This window comes from Ranitomeya imitator, chromosome 6, assembly GCF_032444005.1.
Source record: "Ranitomeya imitator isolate aRanImi1 chromosome 6, aRanImi1.pri, whole genome shotgun sequence".
Classification (NCBI taxonomy): Eukaryota; Metazoa; Chordata; class Amphibia; order Anura; family Dendrobatidae; genus Ranitomeya; species Ranitomeya imitator.
In genome coordinates this window covers 246755560-246779784 of record NC_091287.1, presented here as the reverse complement: position 1 = coordinate 246779784, position 24225 = coordinate 246755560, and the positions used below count along the sequence as shown (strand labels likewise).

General features: G+C 43.6%; 1 protein-coding gene across 1 annotated transcript in view; it reads left to right on the top strand.

Annotated features, from left to right (window-relative positions):
* The first annotated feature begins 3148 nt into the window (after nt 1-3148).
* TMEFF1 (transmembrane protein with EGF like and two follistatin like domains 1) overlaps nt 3149-24225 on the top strand; it is a 262625-nt gene continuing 241548 nt past the window's right edge. Inside the window, exon 1 of the mRNA XM_069730570.1 lies at nt 3149-3717. Within this exon, the coding sequence (XP_069586671.1) occupies nt 3561-3717 (157 nt within the window). The 5' untranslated portion in view covers nt 3149-3560. The remainder of the gene's footprint in view (nt 3718-24225) is intronic.

Below are 24225 nucleotides of genomic sequence, written 5' to 3'. Positions count from 1 at the left end.
CCGCTCCGATTTACTCGGATTTGACCTCCGAGTATTTTTTAGTGCTCGGAGATTTAGTTTTCATCACGGCAGCTGAATGATTTACAGCTATTAGCCAGCCTGAGTACATGTGGGGGTGGCACGGTTGCTAGATAATCCCCACATGTAATCAAGCTGACTAATAGTTGTAAATCATGCTGCTGAGGCGATGAAAACTTAATCTCTGAGCAGTCATAAATACTCAGAGACCACCCGAGCATGCTCAGGAAAACCCGAGCAACGAGTACACTCGCTCATCACTAGTTAAAGATAAATATTTATAATGGTATATGGATGTCAGGGATGGAATTAGGGGCAGGCAAACTAGGCTTTTGCCTAGGGCCCCCACTCACCCAGAGGCACCTAGCCAGTGGCATACCGCGAATAGCGGCACACCACACAAACACTATGGGACCCGCATTGTGCATTCAACTGTACCAGCATCGTAGATATCAATACCGTTGAAAGAAAGTGTTTGGAGGAGCGTGAAGCGTGGAGGACACAGCGTTAGGTGATGCTCCCTCTACCATCATTCCCCCTCTGTGTCTGACACAGTGGTCGCGATGACGTCACTTCATCGTGTGACACTGTGCCGGCAGTGGAGCTGCTCAGAAGATGGGGCTACATCATACTTTATGGGGCTGCATCATACTGTATAGGGTGCTGCATTATACTCTATGTGAGGTTGCATTATGCACTCTATGAGGCTGCATTATACTATATGCACTCTATGGGGTTGCATTATACTATATGGAGCTGCATTATACTATATACCCTCTAGGGGGCTGAATTATACTCAATGAGGGCTGTATTATACTCAGTGGGGGCTTCATCATACTCTATGGATCTGCATCATACTGCATCAAGGACTATGGGGACCGCATTATACTATATGTACCCTATGGAGCTGCATTATACTCTATTGAGGACTATGGGCTGTGTATTATATTATATGAACTATATAGGGGGAATTCTATTGAGGACAATGGGGATTGCATTATACTATATAAAGGACTATGGGGGGCATTACAGTATGAGGAGTGCAAGGTATTATATGAATAATTATGGAGTGTGCATAAGACTATATTGAGGACTATGGGGGGTGCATTCTATTATATAGAGGATTATGGGAAGTGTATTATACTATAATGAGGACTATGGGGAGCATAGTATACTATATAGAGGACTATGGAGAGTATATTATACCATATGGTGGACTTTGGGGTGCATTATACTGTATGGTGAACTATGGGGTGTGCATTAGACTATATTGAGGACTATGGGGAGTGCATTATACTATATGGAGAACTATGGGGAGTGCATTATACCATATGGAGGACAATGGCGCACATTATACTATATGGAGGACAATGGTGCACATTATATTATATGGAGGACCATGGGGAGTGTATTATACTATATGGAGGACTATGAGGCTCATTATACTATATGGAGGATTATAGGGTGCATTACACTATGTGGAGGACTATGGGTGCATTATAACAAACAAGCAAAAAGCCAATTTATTGAAAACTGCAGGTATGCTGCTGATAACATGATAGGTATGGGGACAGATTGATCTACTAGTGACCGTTCTGAGCCCGTCATTCTTCCTTAGGCTACTTTCACAACTAGCGTCGGAATATCCCCGTCGCAATGCGTCGGGGAGAGATTCCGATGCTAGCGTTTAGTGCATTGCACAATGGAGGCTGTTGTGAATTCTGTTGTCGAACTCCCTCCTGTGGTCGTGAATGGTACTTCGGCGAGTTCTGTCTATGGGCTCCCTCTGGTGGCTATGAGTGAAGCTGCGGCTTCTGAGGTTCCTTACACAGGTGACGTGGTTTATCCTTTGGTTGGCTGTTCTATTTAACTCCTCTCTGATCGTTACTCCATGCCAGCTGTCAATGTTTTTGCATTTGTTCAGTTCGCTCCTGGATCTCTCTGGTGACCTGCCTTCTCCTGCAGAAGCTAAGTTCCTGATAGTCATTATTTGTTCACTGTTTTCTTGTCCAGCTGGTTATCATGATTTTTTCTTGCTAGCTGGAAGCTCTGGGATGCAGAGTGGCCCCTCTGCACCGTGAGTCGGTGCGGAGGTCTTTTTTGCACACTCTGCGTGGTTTTTTGTAGGTTTTTGTGCTGATCGCAAAGTTACCTTTCCTGTCCTCTGTCTATTTAGTAAGTCTGGCCTCCCTTTGCTGAAACCTGTTTCATTTCTGCGTTTGTGACTTTCTTCTTTACTCACAGTCAATATATGTGGGGGGCTTCCTTTACCTTTGGGGAATTTCTCTGAGGCAAGGTAGGCTTTATTTTCCATCTCTAGGGCTAGATAGCTCTTAGGCTGTGACGAGGTGCCTAGGTCTGGTCAGGAGTGCTCCACGGCTATTTCTAGTGTGTGATAGGATTAGGGCTTGCGGTCAGCAGAGTTCCCACATCCCAGAGCTGGTCCTGTATGTGGTTTAACTATCAGGTCATTCCGGGTGCTCCTAACCACCAGGTCATAACAGGAGGCAGTGGATGCATTTCTCCGGCGCATCCGCTGCCCTATTGTACGGTGCGGGGAGGTGGGGGCGGAGTTCCGGCCACGCATGCGCGGTCGGAAAAAGCGGTCCATCAGGAGCAAAAAACGTTACATGTAGCGTTTTTTGCTCCCGACGGTCCGCAGAAGCACGACGCATCCGTCGCTCGACGGATGCGACATGTGGCAATCCGTCGCAAATGCGTCGTCAATACAAGTCTATAGGGAAAAACCGCATCCTGCAAGCACTTTTGCAGGATGCGTTTTTTTGTGCAAAACGACGCATTGTGACGGATTGCAGAAAACGCTAGTGTGAAAGTAGCCTTAGCCGCAGTAAAGAGGCCAGGAAACAAGCGTCGAACACCTTCATTATTGTCGATCACGCTCGTTTGACGGCGTGAACTCAGCGCATGTAAATACAGCCGAAATGTTTCTGTGAGATGGTGCACTATGTGAGCATTTGGGCCCCACTTTATCGGAAAGGCTCCACTGATCAGTGACCTCTATGTCTGCTATGTGCTCTCTATGTATGCTATGACACTATAGATAGAGTTCTCCCATGCACAGTGTCTCCGCTCTCCCAGCAGTCAGCTCTGATGATGAGCATACTGTGGGCTCACTACTAGTGGCTACAAGGAGAGGCATGGGGGCTGCCGTCACGTGGGCCCCTTCATCTTCTCCTCCTCCTCCACTCAGTCCCTTTGTTGTGAGCAGCAGCCACACGTATTGCGCCCATCTAGCGGCTGGTGACATTGCCTCTGCTGCTGGGAACAATAACCGGGGGCAAGAGGGGAAGGAGGGGCAGAGCAGGCAGCGCCCGCCGGGGGTCTCTGGCATGGTCCTGAGGATGGGTGACAGCCTCCTGTGAGGTGAAGACACTGGCCGTCACTGGCTGCAGGGAATGAGGAGGCAGTGCCCGCTGCTGCCCCGTGCTGTGTGCCATCATTGATGCTCTTGGCCTGCCCGAGTAGCCGGTACCTTCCTCGCCACAGCCGCTCGTAGCCCCAGCATCCCGCTGCCCCTCGCCATGGACGGACCGTCTGCCGCTGCCTGCGGGCGGATGCCTCCCCTGTGGTCCTGCTCCTCTGTGCTGCTCTTCTTCCTCGCCTTCTCGGGGGTCCAGGCGTCCAACCAGCTGCCCAGCGAGTGCCAGAACGGCAAGGGCAAAGGCACCAACTGCTCAGGTACCGTGCCCGCCTCATGTGCCACTGACTGGGATGGGACCTGCCCGCACCTGGCCGGCATTGGCAGCACACTGTCTATGGATGCATGTGTAGATGCTGTGTATAGGTATAGATGTATATATACTGTATGTAGGTATGATTTATATATTCTGTATATAGGTATACATGTATATATACTGTGTATAGGTATAGATGTATAGATGCTGTATATAGGTATAGATGCTGTATATAGGTATAGATGCTGTGTATAGGTATACATGTATATAGGTATGATTTATATATACTGTATATAGGTATATATGTATATATACTGTATATAGGTATGATTTATATATTCTGTATATAGGTATACATGTATATATACTGTGTATAGGTATAGATGTATAGATGCTGTATATAGGTATAGATGCTGTATATAGGTATAGATGCTGTGTATAGGTATAGATGCTGTATATAGGTATATATGTATATATACTGTATATAGGTATAGATGTGTAGATGCTGTATATATATAGGTATACATTTATATATGCTGTACATGTATACATTTATATATACTGTGTGTGTATATATATATATATATATATATATATATATATATATATATATATATATATGCACACACATACACAGACGCACTTATACAATTCTCATAATGGACTCCATACTATAATATGCATGTGTTATATATGTGTAATATAAATATTTATAAATATGTAAACGTGTTTCTAGTTGTGTCCCAATTACGTAGACCTAGAGCATGTCTCACATACTGTACAATTGTGTTGTACTATATACCTACACATATATTTATACAGCAATCTACACACATATATATATATATACACATGATGAGGTTATCGAGCGGTGACGTTAGCATTGTCGGGGTCTCGGTCCTGGCACCGTCTGTGGGATTTCTGGATAGAAGGACTATTGTATATGTATTTGTGCTAATAGGACCGTGCATTGTATTAGACAAAGACCCCCGGTCGGCGTGTATTGTTTTAGTATATTCCTGTCTGTGGGAACAATAGGACGTGCAGCTCCCTGTGTGCTGGTACAGTGTGTCGGCAGATGATCCATCAGAGCTTGGTCGCTGGCAGGTGCTTGGCAGGAGTCATTAATAAGCACGCCGCACCCCTCGCTGGATATTGCTGGGCTCTTTCTGTCACTTTCGGTAGGAGCCCAGAATTGACCACGTGACATGACCCTTAGGGCTGGAAGTGACCCAGAAAGCTGATTGTCATGTATCCTCGGCATCGACTTCTGCTGGGTCCCAGCACAACTCCTCTGCCCCAGTGCCAGGGTGCCAGTGCATCGCAGAGCTGTTCCACCCCCCGTTTAGGATGCCCTCCTGCACGCTGCACCGCTGTGTACTGCACTATATATGAAGTTTGGGTCATGCTCATTTATTCCTGTTGGGTTAATTTGTTTTCAGCCCCTGAGGGGCGCTTAACAATGGCATAATAATGGCAGCGTATGCTAATCGCTCATAACGGTGGCTTTCTTTATCAAAGTCTCCTGGAGACAAGGCGTAACCTAATACGTATTAGTACAAGCACATAGAAGCATTGGAATTGAATGGAGCCAGAGAATAAATCTAGGACTCATCTGTTGGCCTGGATATTACGCAGAACGCCCCAGTTCTATGGCATGTCATGGTTGTGGGCTGAAAAATAACCCTTTGTTAGCTTTGCTAGAGTGTAATGCTATGGGTCAGTAGCTCTGCATTGTGGTGCGGGTCTGTTTTGTGGGTAATGACATGAACAAACATTTCCATGAATGTTAGAAAATGACAAAAAAGCAGTAACAGAAATCTCAAATTGCAAAAATTAAAATTTCAGTTCCATCTTTTCATTAAAGTATATGGGAAAGCTGTGTGACAACAAGGGAGGGCTCGTAGGGTATGTGCCCCTGCTGAGGGTGCCATAGGGGGCGCCACTCTTGCATTGCCCAGGATATTTAGATGCAAGCCTAGGGCAGCAGACCCGAGGTGAGAATGGTGGGCTAGCGGTGGTGAAGTCCAGGGACGTCCTGTGATGCCCCCATTTCTCTTGTGACGCAATTAGTTTTCGGCACAGAATTGATAGCAGGTTCCTCCTATTAGCAGCTTGCTTCACCATGGTATGTAGGTCACTATTAAAATGTGAATGACTACTCCAGTGACGTTCATCCTTCTTCCCACTGTGAGAGAAGCCTCTTTAATTCCGAGATTGCCACTTGGCTGGGGTAGTGGAGGATAGTCTCAGCGTGAGCTGACCTCATGATCCGCGGTTAGAAAATCAATCTCTAAAAAATGTCTTTAAAGTTCAAAGAACTGGATGAAATTCTTCTTAATGAAAGGTGATTTCAATACGAGAATAAAGGGAAACGGCTTCACCTTTGTTTAAGCATGAAACCCAAGTACATTTACAGAGGACGGGGAACAGCATGCACTTTTAATGTATAAACATCACAAGCTCATGTCTGATAGCACGTCAGACGGGTAAGATTTCATAAATGCTTGTTTTCCTCATGGATTAACAATTCTGGACATCTTTCCTTATAGTTCTCTATTGTTCCTCTGTTAATCCTCCTGCAAATATAGCAATTATCTCACAGCTGAGCATGACCATTTCCTTTCCAGTAGGATGTGCGCCTACACTGCCAGCCTTGACTGGACAGCGTCATTATGTAGGGAATTATGCCATGTTCACACATTTTATGAACGCGGCAGCATCATATATACTTATGATGATGCTGAATTCTGGTGAGGTAACCCACAGTCAGACTATGGACCGCAAAACACGGGTGTGTGAACCCGGCCTAAAGGAACATTTTGGTTAAAGGTTTTATCCAGTTTTATAATGATGGTATATCTTTAGCGTAGGCCACTAGATTGGTGGACCCTTAGCACCTACAGCTAAAAGAGCCACGGCACCTGCCCACCATTGCTTATACACCTCCGTACAGCTCAGCACTGCACTTTCAGTAACACCGATGGTCGTTATTGTAGGTTTTTCTTATTCATCAGTCTATGGGAGAAGTTCACCTTAGACGACCCTTCTTCTGGGGTGTATCATCCGATAACTTTCCTATCTACAATTTGAATGGTAGGGATGCCATATAAATTTCTATACCAGAAATGTAAGGGTATGATCACATGGAATTTTTTGTGAAAGGTCTTTGACCCAGATTCTATGCCAATTATCACATGGGAAAAAGATCACGTCAAACCTGCTTTCAACAAGCCTTCCGTTCATTCCAGTTGGAAATGTGGCAACTTCACACTATTTTGCCTACACGTGGTAGAACAACATGCCAATTCTTGATGGGAGTTTTTCACAGTCTTGTGATTTGTCTCCTGTTTTGTGTATGCTTCTATGGCTTTTGCCTGAAATGTGTCAAAAAGACATATCCTTTTGCCATATACATAGTATGATAAAAAGAATGATGAAAAATTGTATCATAACAGCGCCAAAAATCGCACGTTCTTACAAAAATGCTGAAGCCTGAAAAATCCACAAAACAGTGTGTGTGAACATACCTTTAGAATCAAACCTGTAGTTCGGTCAATGGAAACAGCACATCTGTACACGGCATGTACATACATATTTATACATATATGTATGTATATATTTTGCTATATATACACCACAGAGCATCTGGTTGACATTTTCTGCATATTTTCCGCAACAGTTTTTAGTTTTAGGGTACAATAAAAAAATAACTGGGATCCAGCCTATACCAGATATGATCAGTTCTACATTGTAATACACCTTGGTCCCATAGTGTAAATTTGGGGAACAGGACATAAACAATGTGTCCTTTTGGTCTTAAATAAAATCTGTTGGCGAAATGACACTCCTTGTAATGTCCCCCATTGTGCAGGAATATGTGATTGAAATGACAAATTCAGTTTGCGCCAATGTTTACGGCACAACTCATGGTGGTTTTCAGATGGACTTCTATGGTCCCACGATCTTATCCTAAAAGGTTCAGTTTTCTAATAGTTTCAGATGGTAGAAACAATATGTACTGCGCTCTAAATTGAAAACATGACTGTGGTTAGAAGAGAATAAAAATGATTATTGGCTGAGATGGGGCACACGTTTCGTGAGCTATGGCCCCCAGGACAAGCATGTTGTAGAGGAGATGTGGGCACTATAGGTGGCGGCACTAACGGTATTTCTAGGTTATTTTCTCTTGGCTACAGAGTGTAAAACAATCCCATTGTTTCTCACATAAGCGCAGTTTAAGGGCAGAACACTTCCAAGATCCCAATGTGTGGTGGAAATGTTCCTTGCGCTTGATCAGCTCTAGACAGACATATCACTTACAGTCTGTTTTGCCACCTGTTCTGTAGCTAAATAATATCCTTCCTATAGGTCTGAATTCAGCCCGGTTTCATTTTACCAGCTTTTGTTAAATGGCAGTTACATGCTTTCAATTAGAGCGTTGACAGTCATCCCATACCGAGCATATTGACGTGTGAAGAATGCCGCGCAGAACACCCTACTACTCTGGAGCGTGTATGGGCATAATGTACTAATCAGTGTTATCCTACAATATGGGACAATATATCTCTAGAATAAAAGTATGCATTGTATCCAAGAAGTGTCCCCGGGTATCAATGCAAAATCTGTATCAAGGACCATGTATAATACTGGTGTCCTCATATATGCCCACTGATGCACATGGGCCCAGGCGTAACTGCTATCCCGTCACTCCCTATAGCTATGGTATTGTAAGTAAAATGAGATTTCCTTGTAATTAGCATCCTTTTCCTTTGTTTTCAGGCATTAGCCTTCTGTGAGCATTGCTGCATTCATTCTCCATTGATTATTGTGCCGTAGAAGGTCATAATTAGGTACGCGGTTTGGTACCCCTTGCAGATACCGCTGGGTGAATGGAAAAGGGATTCTCCTTCCCTCAGGATATGCTACAAGTTACCACAGTCTTATTTCATATACGTCAGATTGTAAGTGTTCTTTTAATTGAAAGAAGCTTTCAGTTACAGAGATTGTAGGAAATGAATATTATTCCAACTGCAGTTATAAATATAATTAAAGAGTTTTCGCACTTCTAGTCCACCCCCTTCTTAAGTGCTATATTCTCACATGAAAAATAAAAATACCCTATCTTCAGTTTCCACACCACTACGCTCAGCGATGTCGGCCCTGAGTTTCCTGAGGTAAAATTAAAACAAAGCCACAATAACAGGAATTAGAATTCCCCCTAAAATTCAAAAGTTCACACAGCAAAAAAAGGGGACAGCAGTATTTACCTGCCCAGGTCTCAGAAATAATGCAGCAAACCTATGTAATAAAGATGGCGTCAACACAGGTGCAAAGTAATGAAGAGACAACCACTCACAGCCTACCAGTTCATGGAAGGGGTGATTGCTTAGCACTATCTGTGTATGACCAGTGTCCTATACAAGCCTTTTTCTTTGCAATTTTAATGCTAAACAACCACCCCCTCCATGAACTGGTAGGTTGTGAGTGTTGTCTCATCAGTATTTTGCACCTGTGTTGCCGCTATCTTTATTACATGGGTTTGCTGCATTAGTTCAGTGACCTGGGCAGGTACCGTAAATGCTGCTGCCCTTTTTAGCCGTGTGGCCTTTTGAGTTTCATGAGGCTTCCATGACATTGGTATGCCACATGAGCCCTGCACCCAATCAGTGACCGCTATTGAGCTGGTGCGCTCTCACTTTTTTCAGATGACCCTTGGACGTGCAAGGGAATTGTGAGTCTTTTAGCCCATTGGCTGCAGGGCTGTCATATCATAACAATGTCATGTGAGATTTGGAAGACTCAGCGCCAACATTGCTGAAACAGTGTCGGTATGGAATGTCAGAAATACAATTTTAAAGAAATGGTTATCTGAGCAGTGGACATCCCCTTTAAGTTTAGGGCTACACAGCAACTTTTGCCATGGTACAGGTTGCAAGACCAAATATCATTATGTATAGTTGCGACATTGCTGCTCTATATAAGTGACATTCTTTTTGTGGTGGCAGTAAACAAGGTATAACAATGCAACCCCATTCACTAGTCTCGGTTCTTAGTCCACGTATAGCTCCAGCCTAATTATTCCATACAGTCATGGCCAAAAGTATTGACACCCCTGCAATTCTGTCAGATAATACTCAGTTTCTTCCTGAAAATGATTGCAAACACAAATTATTTGGTATTATTATCTTCATTTAATTTGTCTTAAATGAAAAAAACACAAAAAGAATTGTACTAAAGCCAAATTGGATATAATTTCACACCAAACATAAAAAAGGGGGTGGACAAAAGTATTGGCACCCTTCGAAAAATCATGTGATGCTTCTCTAATTTTTGTAATTAACAGCACCTGTAACTTACCTGTGGCACCTAACAGGTGTTGGCAATAACTAAATCACACTTGCAGCCAGTTGACATGGATTAAAGTTGACTCAACCTCTGTCCTGTGTCCTTGTGTGCACCACATTGAGCATGGAGAAAAGAAAGAAGACCAAAGAACTGTCTGAGGACTTGAGAAACCAAATTGTGAGGAAGCATGAGCAATCTCAAGGCTACAGGTCCATCTCCAAAGACCTGAATGTTCCTGTGTCTACCGTGCGCAGTGTCATGAAGAAGTTTACAGCCCATGTCACTGTGGCTAACCTCCCTAGATGTGGACGGAAAAGAAAAATTGACAAGAGATATCAACGCAAGATTGTGCGGATGTTGGATAAAGAACCTCGACTAACATCCAAACAAGTTCAAGCTGCCCTGAAGTCTGAGGGTACAACAGTGTCAACCCATACTATCCGTCGGCATCTGAATGAATAGGGACTGTATGGTAGGATACCCAGGAAGACCCCACTTCTTACCACGAGATATAAAAAAGCCAGGCTGGAGTTTGACAAAACTTACCTGAAAAAGCCTAAAACGTTTTGGAAGAATGTTCTCTGGTCAGATGAGACAAAAGTAGAGCTTGTTGGGCAAAGGCATCAACATAGAGTTTACAGGAGAAAAAAAGAGGCATTCAAAGAAAAGAACACGGTCCCTACAGTCAAACATGGCAGAGGTTCCCTGATGTTTTGGGGTTGCTTTGCTGCCTCTGGCACTGGACTGCTTGACCGTGTGCATGGCATTATGAAGTTTGAAGACTACCAACAAATTTTTCAGCATAATGTAGGGCCCAGTGTGAGAAAGCTGGGTCTCCCTCAGAGGTCATGGGTCTTCCAGCAGGACAATGACCCAAAACACACTTCAAAAAGCACTAGAAAATGGTTTGAGAGAAAGCACTGGAGACTTCTAAGGTGGCCAGCAATGAGTCCAGACCTGAATCCCATAGAACACCTGTGGAGAGATCTAAAAATCGCAGTTTGGAGAAGGCACCCTTCAAATATCAGGGACCTGGAGCAGTTTGCCAAAGAAGAATGGTCTAAAATTCCAGCAGAGCATTGTAAGAAGCTCATTGATGGTTACCGGAAGCGGTTGGTCGCAGTTATTTTGGCTAAAGGTTGTGCAACCAAGTATTAGGCTGAGGGTGCCAATACTTTTGTCTGGCCCATTTTTGGAGTTTTGTGTGAAATAATCAATGTTTTGCTTTTTGCTTCATTCTCTTTTGTGTTTTTTCATTTAAGACAAATTAAATTAAGATAATAATACCAAATAATTTGTGTTTGCAATCATTTTCAGGAAGAAAATGAGTATTATTTGACAGAATTGGAGGGGTGTCAATACTTTTGGCCATGACTGTACTTCAGGATGCTACTTTAGGCCTGCCTAACATACATGATTCTGGGTCTCCAACAAACCACCCACACCGTCAATTCATGCAGGATATGTGCACGCCCCCTTTTAAGTCTAGCAGACGTGTAGATGTAGGGGCTGCAGAGGTAGCAGTCCCCCGTAGGCCCTGATGCCTGAGTGGGCCTAAAGCCCCTGTGCCCTACAACAAGACATCAGTATAATAAATGGCAAATTGTCATATTTTTCATTATGTTAGATGTTATTCAGCACCAGCAGCAAATAAATAACTAACGTAAATTTTGTATAATAACCAGGATTTGGTGATACTTTGGTGGGCCAGTCCAACCCTGGCTACAATGACAGAAGATGCCAAGTTTAACTTGACACACCATCTTGATAACTTGTCACAGAAGGTTATTTCATTTAATAGGATTAAGACGACTTAACAGTACACAAGCCATGGACGGATGTCATGTAAGGTTTCAAATTCCCTTTTTTTCTGCTGTGATACCATAGTGCTGTATTAAGGGTCTTAATCTTGGCTACATCTGTATTTCTTAGGCCGATGATTCTCTCGTGCAAGAGAATCTGATCGACTATGTAAATGATACTCTCTTAACCCTGATCGGAGTCTGAACCGAGTGTCGGCTTAGTGTGATCCGATTCTCTCTGAATTCTAGCACAGGAGTGGAGAAGGTGGAGAACAAAATTTCTCTATTCCTGCTCAGGCTTCGTTAGGTTCATTCTACCCTGACTTCAGGGACTATGAGGATTATAGATATCTTCATGCAGATTCAGGATGTAAAGTATACAAAATTAAGGGGAAGAATACATTTCAGCACATCTAAAATGAAAGCCATAATAAAATCCGCTCATTTTGGTGTGGATTTTGCTTCAGTGAATTTCATTGTGGAATTTTCAGTGTGGGAAGTCCACAGCATATCAGTCCTGTGTGAGCAAAACCTTGGCTTGAAGGTCACACTGGAGAAATGGAGGCCACTTGAGTAACAAAATGGGGGTATAAAAAAACATGTACATTTTTGCTGAGTAGCTATTTTATTAGGCAGAGAAAATCACTGGCGACTGTATCGCCCACTCAGAAACTTAAATAGCTATAGTACGGTAGTTACTGGGACCCCACTAAACGGCTCCCCTATAGCTTCCCGGGCTGTGAGCATTGTCTTCATGGTGGTGGGCATGTGTATATTCAGCAGCCAATCTGAATAGGCAGAGCTGCAGTATAAAGTAGGCCTCACACAAGCTTATTTTATGGTGTGTGTATATGCACTGCAATACATGGACTGACCGAGGGTCTCCCAACCTGAGTTTACAACCTCATATATGCTTATGAGTTTGTAAGTTTGATTCGGGAAACCCTTAGTTCATGCATTTCGATATGTATATACCGTATATACTCGAGTATAAGCCGACCCGAGTATAAGCCGACCCCCTAATTTTGCCACAAAAAACTGGGAAAACTTATTGACTCGAGTATAAGCCTAGGGTAGGAAATGCAGCAGCTACTGGTAAATTTCAAAAATAAAAATAGATGCTCCATACCGTTCATTATTGCCCCATAAGATGCTCCATATAAAGCTGTGCCACATATAATTCTCCATATCGTTCATTGTTGCCCCACAGATGCTCCATAGAAAGCTGTGCCCCATATATAATGCTCTGCACCGTTCATTATGGCCCCATAGATGCTCCATAGAAAGCTGTGCCATATATAATGCTCTGCACCGTTTATTATGGCCCCATAGATGCTCCATAGAAAGCTGTGCCCCATATATAATGCTCTGCACCGTTCATTATGGCCCCATAGATGCTCCATAGAAAGCTGTGCTCCATATAGAATGTTCTGCACCGTTGATTATGGCCCCATAGATGCTCCTTATAAAGCTGTGCCATATATAATGTTCTGCACCGTTCATTATTGCCCCATGGATGCTCCTTATAAAGCTGGGCCATATATAATGTTCTGCACCGTTCATTATTGCCCCATGGATGCTCCTTATAAAGCTGGGCCATATATAATGTTCTGCACCGTTGATTATGGCCCCATAGATGCTCCTTATAATGCTGTGCCATATATAATGTTCTGCACCGTTGATTATGGCCCCATAGATGCTCCTTATAATGCTGTGCCATATATAATGTTCTGCACCGTTGATTATGGCCCCATAGATGCTCCTTATAATGCTGTGCCATATATAATGTTCTGCACCGTTAATTATTGCCCCATGGATGCTCCTTATTAAGCTGGGCCATATATAATGTTCTGCACCGTTGATTATGGCCCCATAGATGCTCCTTATAATGCTGTGCCATATATAATGTTCTGCACCGTTCATTATGGCCCCATAGATGCTCCTTATAAAGCTGTGCCCCATATATATTGCTCTGCACCGTTCATTATGGCCCCATAGATGCTCCTTATAAAGCTGTGCCCCATATATATTGCTCTGCACCGTTCATTATTGCCCCATGGATGCTCCTTATAAAGCTGTGCCATATATAATGCTGCTGCTGCAATAAAAAAAAATCACATACTCACCTCTCTTGCTCAGGACGCCGGCGCTTTCAATATTTACCTGCTCCTCGTGCGGCTCCGTCTCCAGCACTGACGCTCAGCAGAGGGCGTGCACTGACTACGTCACCGCGCCCTCTAACCAGAGCGTCACTGCTAGAGGACGCTGGAGACGGAGCCGCACCGGAGCAAGGAGCAGGTAAATATCGCGCAGCACTGCGCTCCCCGTTTACTTACCTGCTCCTGGCGTGGTCCCTGCTTCCCCTGTGCTGCATCTTCTTCCTGTATTGAGCGGTCACAGTTACCGCTCATTTACAGCAATGAATATGCGGCTCCACCCCTATGGTTGGTGGAGCCGCATATTCATTTCTGTAATGAGCGGTACCATGTGACCACTCAGTACAGGAAGAATCTGCAGCGCCGGGGAAGCCAGGGACTGCAGGGACCGCGCCGGGAGCAGGTAAGTATAATTACACAGCCCCCGCTACCCCTCCCCTGCTGACCTCCCGGTATATGACTTGAGTATAAACCCAGAGGGGGACTTTCAGCCCAAAAAAATGGGCTGAAAATCTCGGCTTATACTCGAGTGTATACGGTACTATTAAATATGTCCGCCTAGAACTGGCCTTATAGTTTCAGCAAGATGTTGATCATATCTGTATGTGAGGAAAAGAAATAGCAGGTGAACATAACCAGCAGACATATTGGGAGCCTGCGGCAAGAGAGGTAGTGGAGTAAGGGAATGGTTAGACTGTGTGGTGGTGGTGCGGTGGTAGTGTGACTGCATCCATCTGTGCCGGGCCAATAGCTGTGCAATTGTGAAGCAAAATTGTGTGGCCATTAGCTATGGAGAGGTGGGTAGAGATCCAGACCTACCGTTTAGCTGTACCCTAAAGGTATATCACCCAGGAAATCTGAACAAGACAAAGGAATCCAGGCAAAGGTTTCACAGCAAAAGTAGTTTTTGGTAAACTGTTATTTCACCCTCAAAACTGTGGCAGGAGTCATGCGGTCATGTGGCATACCAACGTCATGTGACTTCTGGCAGACGCATCAGCGTTGTCGGTGCTGGAGATAAATAAGCATTTTTTTAATTTAGTGTGGCAAACGTAAGCTATTTAGGAGGGGTTTTCTAGTGGTGGACAACCCCTTTAATATCACCTGATTGTTCAGCCTTCCACACCAATACCAGTTTCTGATGGAGCCCATTGGGAAAACTAATAGGCCTCCCCTTGTCTGTATGTAGCATGGACAGTGATGAGGGTCTCTGGCATCTTCCTTGGCAGAGTGGTCTGCCTGTGATGACACAACTTTGTGAAGACCATTATAGTGCTGGTTTTATGTAGGATACTACTGTATGCAGAACACTATTGCCACCAGTGCTGATTTGACATCTATTAAATAGCGGTTTGCTTGTCTGCTGTAATTTCGTCACTCAGCCCCTAATTATATGGCGCCTATACCACGTAGGTATAATGTGCGATATTCTGCGGTATTTCACATCCGCCGCAGCTTTCTGTGACTGCTATTATATGTTTTCTGCTTCTCAGTACACTCAGCTTGTACTGTATTTGTTTTAGCTGACAAGAAAGAAAATGATGCTGTTACCCCCCATGGAAGTAAGAGACTTGTCTGAGTAAATGGCTTTTTAATCACTTCTTAGGCGAATTGAAAGGGAAATTTACTCAGATGCTTAGATTTTCTGTGTTTTCCCTGAGAAGATTGTTTTGAGGGACAACTTGCTTGGAGCAGTGAGCAATTATTGATTCTCTGCTCCAGTGAAGCTTTATGTTAGATCTTTTTTTATCAGCCGGCTAAGAAAACTGAAGCAGGCTGGGGTCCTTTGTTAGGCGGGAGACCAGGCCCGCTTTTTACTTTAGGTCATTAGGTGAGATCACTTGCTGATTGATGTTGCTGCCAGCCGTCGCCTTCTAATAATATGTTTAATTTTCTATGTAGGATCTGTCACATGTCAATTTCTAAATTCAGCCTGATGGGTTCTGCAGAAGGCCCTATCCTGTGATGTTATACTAAAATATAAAATGTGTGAAGACTAGAGTAAAATTATTTTGTAGAAAAATATATCTTTAGAAGGGTTGTCCTATAAGTAACATATATCCACAGAAAGATATGATAAATACATGATCCCTAGGGGTCTAGGAGTCCCTTGTGTGAATGGAGCAGTAGTGAGCATGTGCAGCCAGTGATGTGAGCAATAGTGAGCATGTAAAACCACTGGTGTGAGCAGTAATGAGCATGTGCAGCCAGTGGTGTGAGCAGTAGTGAGCATGTGCAGCCAGTGGTGAGAGCAGTAGTGAGCGTGTGAAACCACTGGTCTGAGCAGTAGTGAGCATGTGCAACCACTGGTGTGAGCAGTAGTGAGCATGTGAAACCACTGGTCAGAAAGTAGTGAGCATGTGCAGCCACTGGTGTGAGCAATAGTGAGCATGTGAAACCACTGGTCAGAAAGTAGTGAGCATGTGCAGCCACTGGTGTGAGCATGTGAAATCACTGGTCTGAGCAGTAGTCAGCTGGTGCAACCACTGGTGTGAGCAGTAGTGAGCATGTGCAACCACTGGTGTGAGGCTAGTGTGAGCAATACTGAGCATGTGCAGCCAGTGGTGTGAGCAGTAGTGAGCATGTGCAGACAGTGGGGTGAGCAGTAGTGAGCATGTGCAGCCAGTGGTGTGAGCAGTAGTGAGCATGTGCAGCCAGTGATGTGAGCAATAGTGAGCATGTAAAACCACTGGTGTGAGCAGTAATGAGCATGTGCAGCCAGTGTTGTGAGCAGTAGTGAGCATGTGAAACCACTGGTCTGAGTAGTAGTGAGCGTGTGCAGCTACTGGTGTGAGCAGTAGTGAGCATGTGAAACCACTGGTCAGAAAGTAGTGAGCATGTGCAACCAGTGGTGTGAGCAGGTGAAATCACTTGGCTGAGCAGTAGTGAGCTTGTGCAACCAGTGGTGTGAGCAGTAGTGAGCATGTGCAACCACTGGTTTGAGGCTACTGTGAGCAATAATTAGCATGTGCAGCCACTGATGTGAGCAGTAGTGAGCATGTGCAAACACACTGGTGTGAGCAGTAATGAGTATGTGCACTCATTACCTTTCTTTTCAGGCAGGATATTTTGGGCTTGATGCTCTTGGAATGAGTGGGGTATCAGTAGCCAGACCCCATAATATACTTATGAACTATTCTGTGAATATCAGATCTATGTTGTGTATGAGAAACACTGTTACTCTCTCTTGCTGTATACAGCGTTGATTATAGTAGCAGTAGTTAATTAATCAGGGTAAGTTTTTTGTATTCACTTTTCTCTTTCTGATGCTTTGTTGTATATTTTTAACTTGATATTATATTAGTAGTTGAAATATACAACTCTATGTATGGTTTTCAGAGATAATACCAGCATTTGCTGGACCTACCCAGCCCATTTATTATCATGGGAAACAAGCATAGGGCAGGATGAAGGTTGGCAGTAGCCACTTCCCCTACCTTGTGTAAAGGTATATAGTGTACATGAATGCTCATATGTTCTGAGCATGCATATTTATGGGCAAGCAAGCCTATAACCTGGTGTATAATAAAGAAATGTTGCTTATGAAGTAATATTTTATTACAAATATGGTGGCGTAATGTGCTACGGTCAGCAAAGCCGTGACATAATAATAATCCTGGATGAAATAAACTCACTAGATGAACCTTCATACAATTGTACGGCACGTAACTCATATACTGCCAGTGGCACTGAATAATTTAGGAAGGCTACGTTCCTTACATAAACAGAATATATTCAGAATAGAAATACAAAGCAATCATCCTATAAAATGATGAACTATGATGTATATGGCCGGAAAACGAGGGCTTCTATAACCTGGCAGTGACTAGTTCCATAAATATAGGATGCTGATGGGACATTGGAAATATACCTTCTCTCAGCCATTTGGCTCCCGTCACCAAGAAGCAGACATCTCAGGAACAGAACGGCCCCGTCCTCTCTGTCAGGCTAAATGGCTGAGCAGGAGATTCGGATAAGGACCTCAATAGGACAGAACAGTGTTTTAATGCCATGTAGGTCATCAATTACAGTCTTCTGTATAAAAATAGTATGACATCCAAACGCTTCTGCCGCTTTCTTCCTCCGTTATGATTTCAAGAGTGCGATTTGTGTAGCCATTAGGATTTACCTGCCGCTTTCGTCCGCCAGGGTCCCATCCTCCTTGTACCATTGTGACTTCTCCAAATGAGCACTTGATTTGTTCTCGCTTCTACAATAATCATGTAACGATGGTAGCTTCAGTAGGTAGCGCTTCCTGGATGTGAGCCTCGGGGGCGAGAGCGACGTGTCGGCTGGAGCACAGATTCACCCTATGTCTTCAATTATTTACTGCAACTTTTATCTGTAACTAAAAGTCCCACAGTAATGACACTGTTTCCCGATTCTGCACGCAGTGAACACCGTGCTCATTATGTCTTCTTGTCAGTGAGTGCAGGAAAGTGAATTTGCATTTGCTTCATATTCTGATTATCTCCAATACATAGATGTGATGAGCCCAGGAGTCATTTTTTTCTTTAAATAGTGCACAATAAATATCTACCATGTTGGTTCTCACTTACACCACTAAATAGTCTTATCCAATTTATTTCAGTTTAGTTATTGCAAAGCCTTTTGCATTAGCAGTAGAGGGTTTTTTACTTCCTTATGGCAGTGTCAATCAGGCCCTTGTCGTAGGAAGGTCTAGGCCCTTGTATCGCATAAGACCAATTTAATTTAAATAGCATTAACATTGAGGTCCAAGAGCTTTGATTTATACCTTTGCCCTCACAGAGGGTCCCCAGATTTACTGAACTTGGCACACCCAAGTATTATAGACATAGCAGGAAAAAGCTGCTGATTGTCAAATTTTCAGCTCTCACCTAAAAGTGCCCACCTACCTTAGATCACTATCAGCTGAATAGAGGTCTAAAGGGGTAAGGTTTCTCCTTGTGGAGAGTGACATACCAGCTCTGGCTTCTCAAGGTAAGGAGGCTTATTCGCCGTACAATGCTCCTCTGGGAAATATAATATGCAAATTGCCTCTTCAGAGAAAAAGAGGACTTAATTCTATAGCGCCACCTATTGGAAGTAGCGATCCTACAAGTCACAATCAACCCTTTAACTGACTGCTGTTTTGACGGGCTCTCCCATACACGCTGCTGAACCAGGCATACTTGTGTTTTCAATGGAGAAAGGTGGAATAAAGCACTGCCAGACATCGCGGCTTGGTGACAGCATATTTCCTGGAAGAACAAAAGAATCTGGCATTTAAATTCAGCAGGCCATTTAAAGTTCAACAAGCATGACTTCCAGTACACCATTCATCTTCTGATCAGAACTATGCCCAGACCGTTATCTAGAGTTCATACAGGCAGGTGGTGGCCATACGTGATAGAAATGAGGGAATTCATTCTCTGTAAATCAAATTTGTGTTGAATTTTATGCAACTCAAAGGTCCTAACAAATTTGGACAAGTTGCTTTTTTATTCATGTGAGTTACCAAAATAAATGGGCAAAGCCATGTTCACATTGCATAAGATTTCATTAGCCACAGTTGGATAACATACCGTAACTTCATTCACTACCGTCTCGGCTGCCAGATAATGCAATCCAACTGTTACATCGCATGGCATAGTGCAGCTAATCAGTAGGGAATATAAGATCTTATATAAAAGCCTAAGCAGGGAACGCAGCAGCAATTTTAGGGTGATATATGATAGTGAGAGGACATCAGAGCTTGCAGAAATAGAGTTAGGAAGGGAAAGTCCTAAAACATTGGGCAAATACTCCAAACAATAATGTGTTGTACAATGGCAGCGTGAAGACGATGAGTGAAGTAGTTTGCAAATAATACAAAGATTCAATCGATAAGGATAGAATTAGGATAGATATTGGCAGCTGTCACAGTGTAATTGATCAGTGATTTAGTGTAGCTGGCATTTGTCCTGCTGCATTTGAGTTACACATTTTTTACTTCATGCACTAGAAAGCTGCAGAAGAAAGTTTTCAGAAAAAAGTCTGAAACCATTGTCACAAGCGATTGTTCTGAGTTTTTGCATTTCTTGTGCAATCCTTTTTGTGAAATGGGGAATAATTTTTTAATGCAAAATAGAAATTCCCCAAAATCCAGATATCTGACTGTGATTGTCAACCTCACAAAGTATATATTACAAACATTTTTTTCACTACTGTTATTATTTTACTTGTCAAATTTTATATCCATCTACACCACACCAATGAAGCAAGGTCTTGCAGGTGCTGGCTTTTTGAATGTGTACTAACCTAGCAATTATTACTGCACATCTAGGGGAAGGGGAGTTATGGTACATTTTGTTAGAAAAATAGAAAAAAAATGTATACAGCTGTGCATGTCTGTCTTTGCACACATTTTACTAGTCCAGTTTGACAACAATATGTGCCACATCTACGGTATATTACAGACTGCTGCCACATTTTGCTTTCTGCACTGATATCTACCTATCTAGCATTTCTTGTTATGTCATTTTTGGAAAGGGTTGATTAACTTGGGGTTGAAAATACTGTCAAACGTACATTATACTGCTATACAAAAGATGTATGGTAAAAGAAGACGTGGCAATGTTAATGGATGGGTTAGTGTAAAAGAAAAAAAAATATGCTGGCTACGGCCAGTTTCACACGTCCGTTTATTTCCGGTACCGGAAAAAAAGTTGTACCGGAGATGACAGTGTCCGTGTGTGTAATACTTGCGGCAACCGTATGCCGCACCTGTGCCAGTATCACACGGACGGGCTCCAGAGAAGAAGTGCTACAGTAAGTGATGTTCCCCGGTGCGAAGGGCTGAAGATGGCTCTCATCATTCTCCTCATCTCTGCCGGCGAGTTGTATTCAAGAGATAACAATGACAGCAGGCAGCGGCTGATAGGACTATTACTCCCATCAGCCTACGCCCGCTGCTGCAAATAACAGTGACAGCAGGAGCGGCTGATGGGAGTATTCATCAGCTGTCACTTGCATTATAGATAAATAAATGAATGAAAAACCCGGCATGGATTCCCTTCTGTTTTCTATAACCAGCCAGGCAAAACAGCTGGATGCTGCAACCCTCAGCAAGGCTAGTTATCAAGAATAGAGGAGTCCCCATGCGGTTTTTTAAATTATTTAAATAAATAATTTTAAAAAACTGCGTGGAATCCCCACATTTTTGACAACCAGCCTTGATAAATCAGATAGCTGGGGGCTGGTATTCTCAGGCTGGTAAGGGGCCATTGATATAGGCCCCCGCAGCCTAAAAATAGCAGCCTGAAGCTGCCCAAAAAAGGCGCCTAGTCTGGCGTTTTGCCTGGCTCTTCCCTCTTGCCCTGTAGTGGTGGCAAGTGGGGTTCATATTTGTGGCGTTGATGTCACCTTTGTATTGTCAGGTGACATCAAGCCCACAGCTTAGTAATGGAGAGGTGTCTATAAGACACCTATTCAATACTAATCCTATAGTTACATTGTAGATAAAGACACAGCCAGAATAAAGTCTTTTATTAGAAATAAAATAAAACACAGTTTTAAAAATAATAAACACAGTTATACTCACTTAACACCTAATTCCACAGAAACCCTCGTCTCCTGTAATAAAACTAAAAATAAAAAGCAACAATATCCCTCACCCCTCCGTCATTCTGTCCCACGCTGTAATCCATGTCTGGGAGGATAAATAGTTTTCAACATGGATGGTGCCAAGATGCGATCGTCCAAGCTGAAAACCACTGGTGAATGAGCTGCTGCATAGCTATCTCTCCATTACTAAGCCGTGGGCTTGATGTCAAAGGTGACATCAACCCCACAAATATGAACCCCACTGCCACTGCTACAGGGCAAGTAGGAAGATCCGGGGAAAGCACCAGAATTGGCGCATCTAATGGATGTGCCTTTTCTGGGCAGCTGTGGGCTGCTATTTTTAGGCTAGGGGCCTATATCAATGGCCCCTTACCAGGCTGAGAATACCAGCCCCCCAGCTGTCAGCTTTAGCAAGGCTGTTTGTAAAAAATGAGACCCCATGCTGTTTTTTAAAGTTATTTATTTAAATAATTAAAAAAACAGTGTGGGGATTACTCTATTCTTGATAACTAGCCTTGCTGAAGCTGACAGCTGAGGGTTGCAGCCCCCAGCTGTCAGTTTTGCATGACTGCTTATAGAAAATACCCAGTCCAGGTTTTTCATTCATTTATTTATAGATCAAGTGGCAGCTGTCTGAATACTCCCATCAGCCGCTCCTGTTGTCACTGTTATTAGCTGCAGCAGGTGTAGGTTGATATGGGAGTAATAGTCCCATCAGCCGCCGCCTGCTGTCATTGTTTTCTCTTGAATACAACTCTCATCATTCTCCCCTTCTTGCACTGATCGCCTGCAAAGCAGGGGAGAAAGGTGAGAGCGTCTTCAGCAAACAGCTTCGGGGAACAGCGCTTACTGTAGCGCTTTTTCCCTGACACCGGTGCGTGTCACACGGATGACATCAATTTGTGTTATCCGTGTGCATGTGTGTGGGATGTTTTGTGGCCCTTGCTGACGGTATAAAATGGACATGTCAGCGTGTTTTGCCCACGGACACACGGTCCGTGGAAACATACTGACATGTGCACAGACCCATTCACTTGAATGGGTTTACGTGTCTCTGGTACATGCAAAAACTGTCACCACACGTATCGGAGACATGGACGTGTGAAAGAGCCCTAAGAATGTTGGAGTTGCTAACAGAAGAATTACCACTGCCAGTTGTCTGGGCAGTATTCATACCCAAACAGGGCCCAATAGACCTAATTTGCCTCCAGGAAATGTAATCATATTTGTGGGAAGTGGAGAAAGTTATGGAATATATAGCACATCATTTGTCTTAATCATAGCAGGCTGATGTTATTGCTGTCAGTGACCCCATCAGTTTGAGTCAGTGTTCTTCACTGAGCAGTTTGCCTGATTACAAAAGACTAAGAGGTGCAAACTTGAATGGTCTTTCATTGCATTTTTAGTAAATGGGCTGTTGGTTACTGACATGGCTACCATCTGTTTCTAGGATGAGGTCACTTTGATATTACTAAGGCCTTTTTCACAGGTCAGTGTGTCCAGTATGTGTGGTGACAGTTTTCACACGTACTGGACACACTTACACACATAGACCCATTCAAATGAATGGGTCTGTGAACAAGTCAGTGGATTTCCAAGGACCCTGTGTCTGTGGGCAAATTACTCTGACATGTCCGTTTTAACAGCAGCACGGGTCGCAAAACGTCTTGCACACGTGCACACAGGTGACACACGCAAACAAAAGAGGGAAAGCACTGCTGCAATGTATGCACACCACACAGATATGAAGGATTATATACGAAACATATTTATTGCAAACATGAACACATCACTACAAATAAAACATAATTAAAACCAGAACATACGCAACCCCTCAGGACGTGTAATACATGTCTGATATAACAGAGACATATACAAAGCCTAAAACCTATTGGCTCATGAGGTAACATAAACAGCCCTAAATGAGGAAAAAATGTCCCACATGGTCCAAACCACAAGAACACATATGATAAGGGATATCTACTATATAATTGTCTAAGGGTCACTTCCGTCTGTCCTTCTGTCTGTCTGTCACGGATATTCATTGGTCGCGGCCTCTGTCTGTCATGGAAATCCAAGTCGCTGAGTGGTTGCGGCAAAACAGCCACGACCAATCAGCGACGGGCACAGTCCGGAAGAAAATGGCCGCTCCTTACACCCCGCAGTCAGTGCCCGGCGCCCGCATACTCCCCTCCAGTCACCGCTCACACAGGGTTAAAGCCGGCAGTAAAGGACCGCGTTATGCCGTGGGTAACGCACTCTGTAACCGCTGCTATGAACCCTGTGTGACCAACTTTTTACTATTGATGCTGCCTGTGCGGCATCAATAATAAAAAATGTAATGTTAAAAATAATAAAAAAACAAAAAACCTGCTATTCTCACCCTCCGTATTCCGCCGAGCCGCACGCACCTGCCGCCATCTTCCGTTCCCGGTGATGCATTGCGAAATTACCCAGAAGACTTAGCGGTCTCGTGAGACCGCTAAGTCATCTGGGTAATTTCGCAATGCATCCTGTGAACCGAAGTTGGCGGCAGCTGTGCGCGTATCGCCGGAGCTTCGCTGGATCCCAGGTGTGAGTATATAACTATTTTTTATTATAATTATTTTTTAACAGGGATATGGTGCCCACACTGCTGTA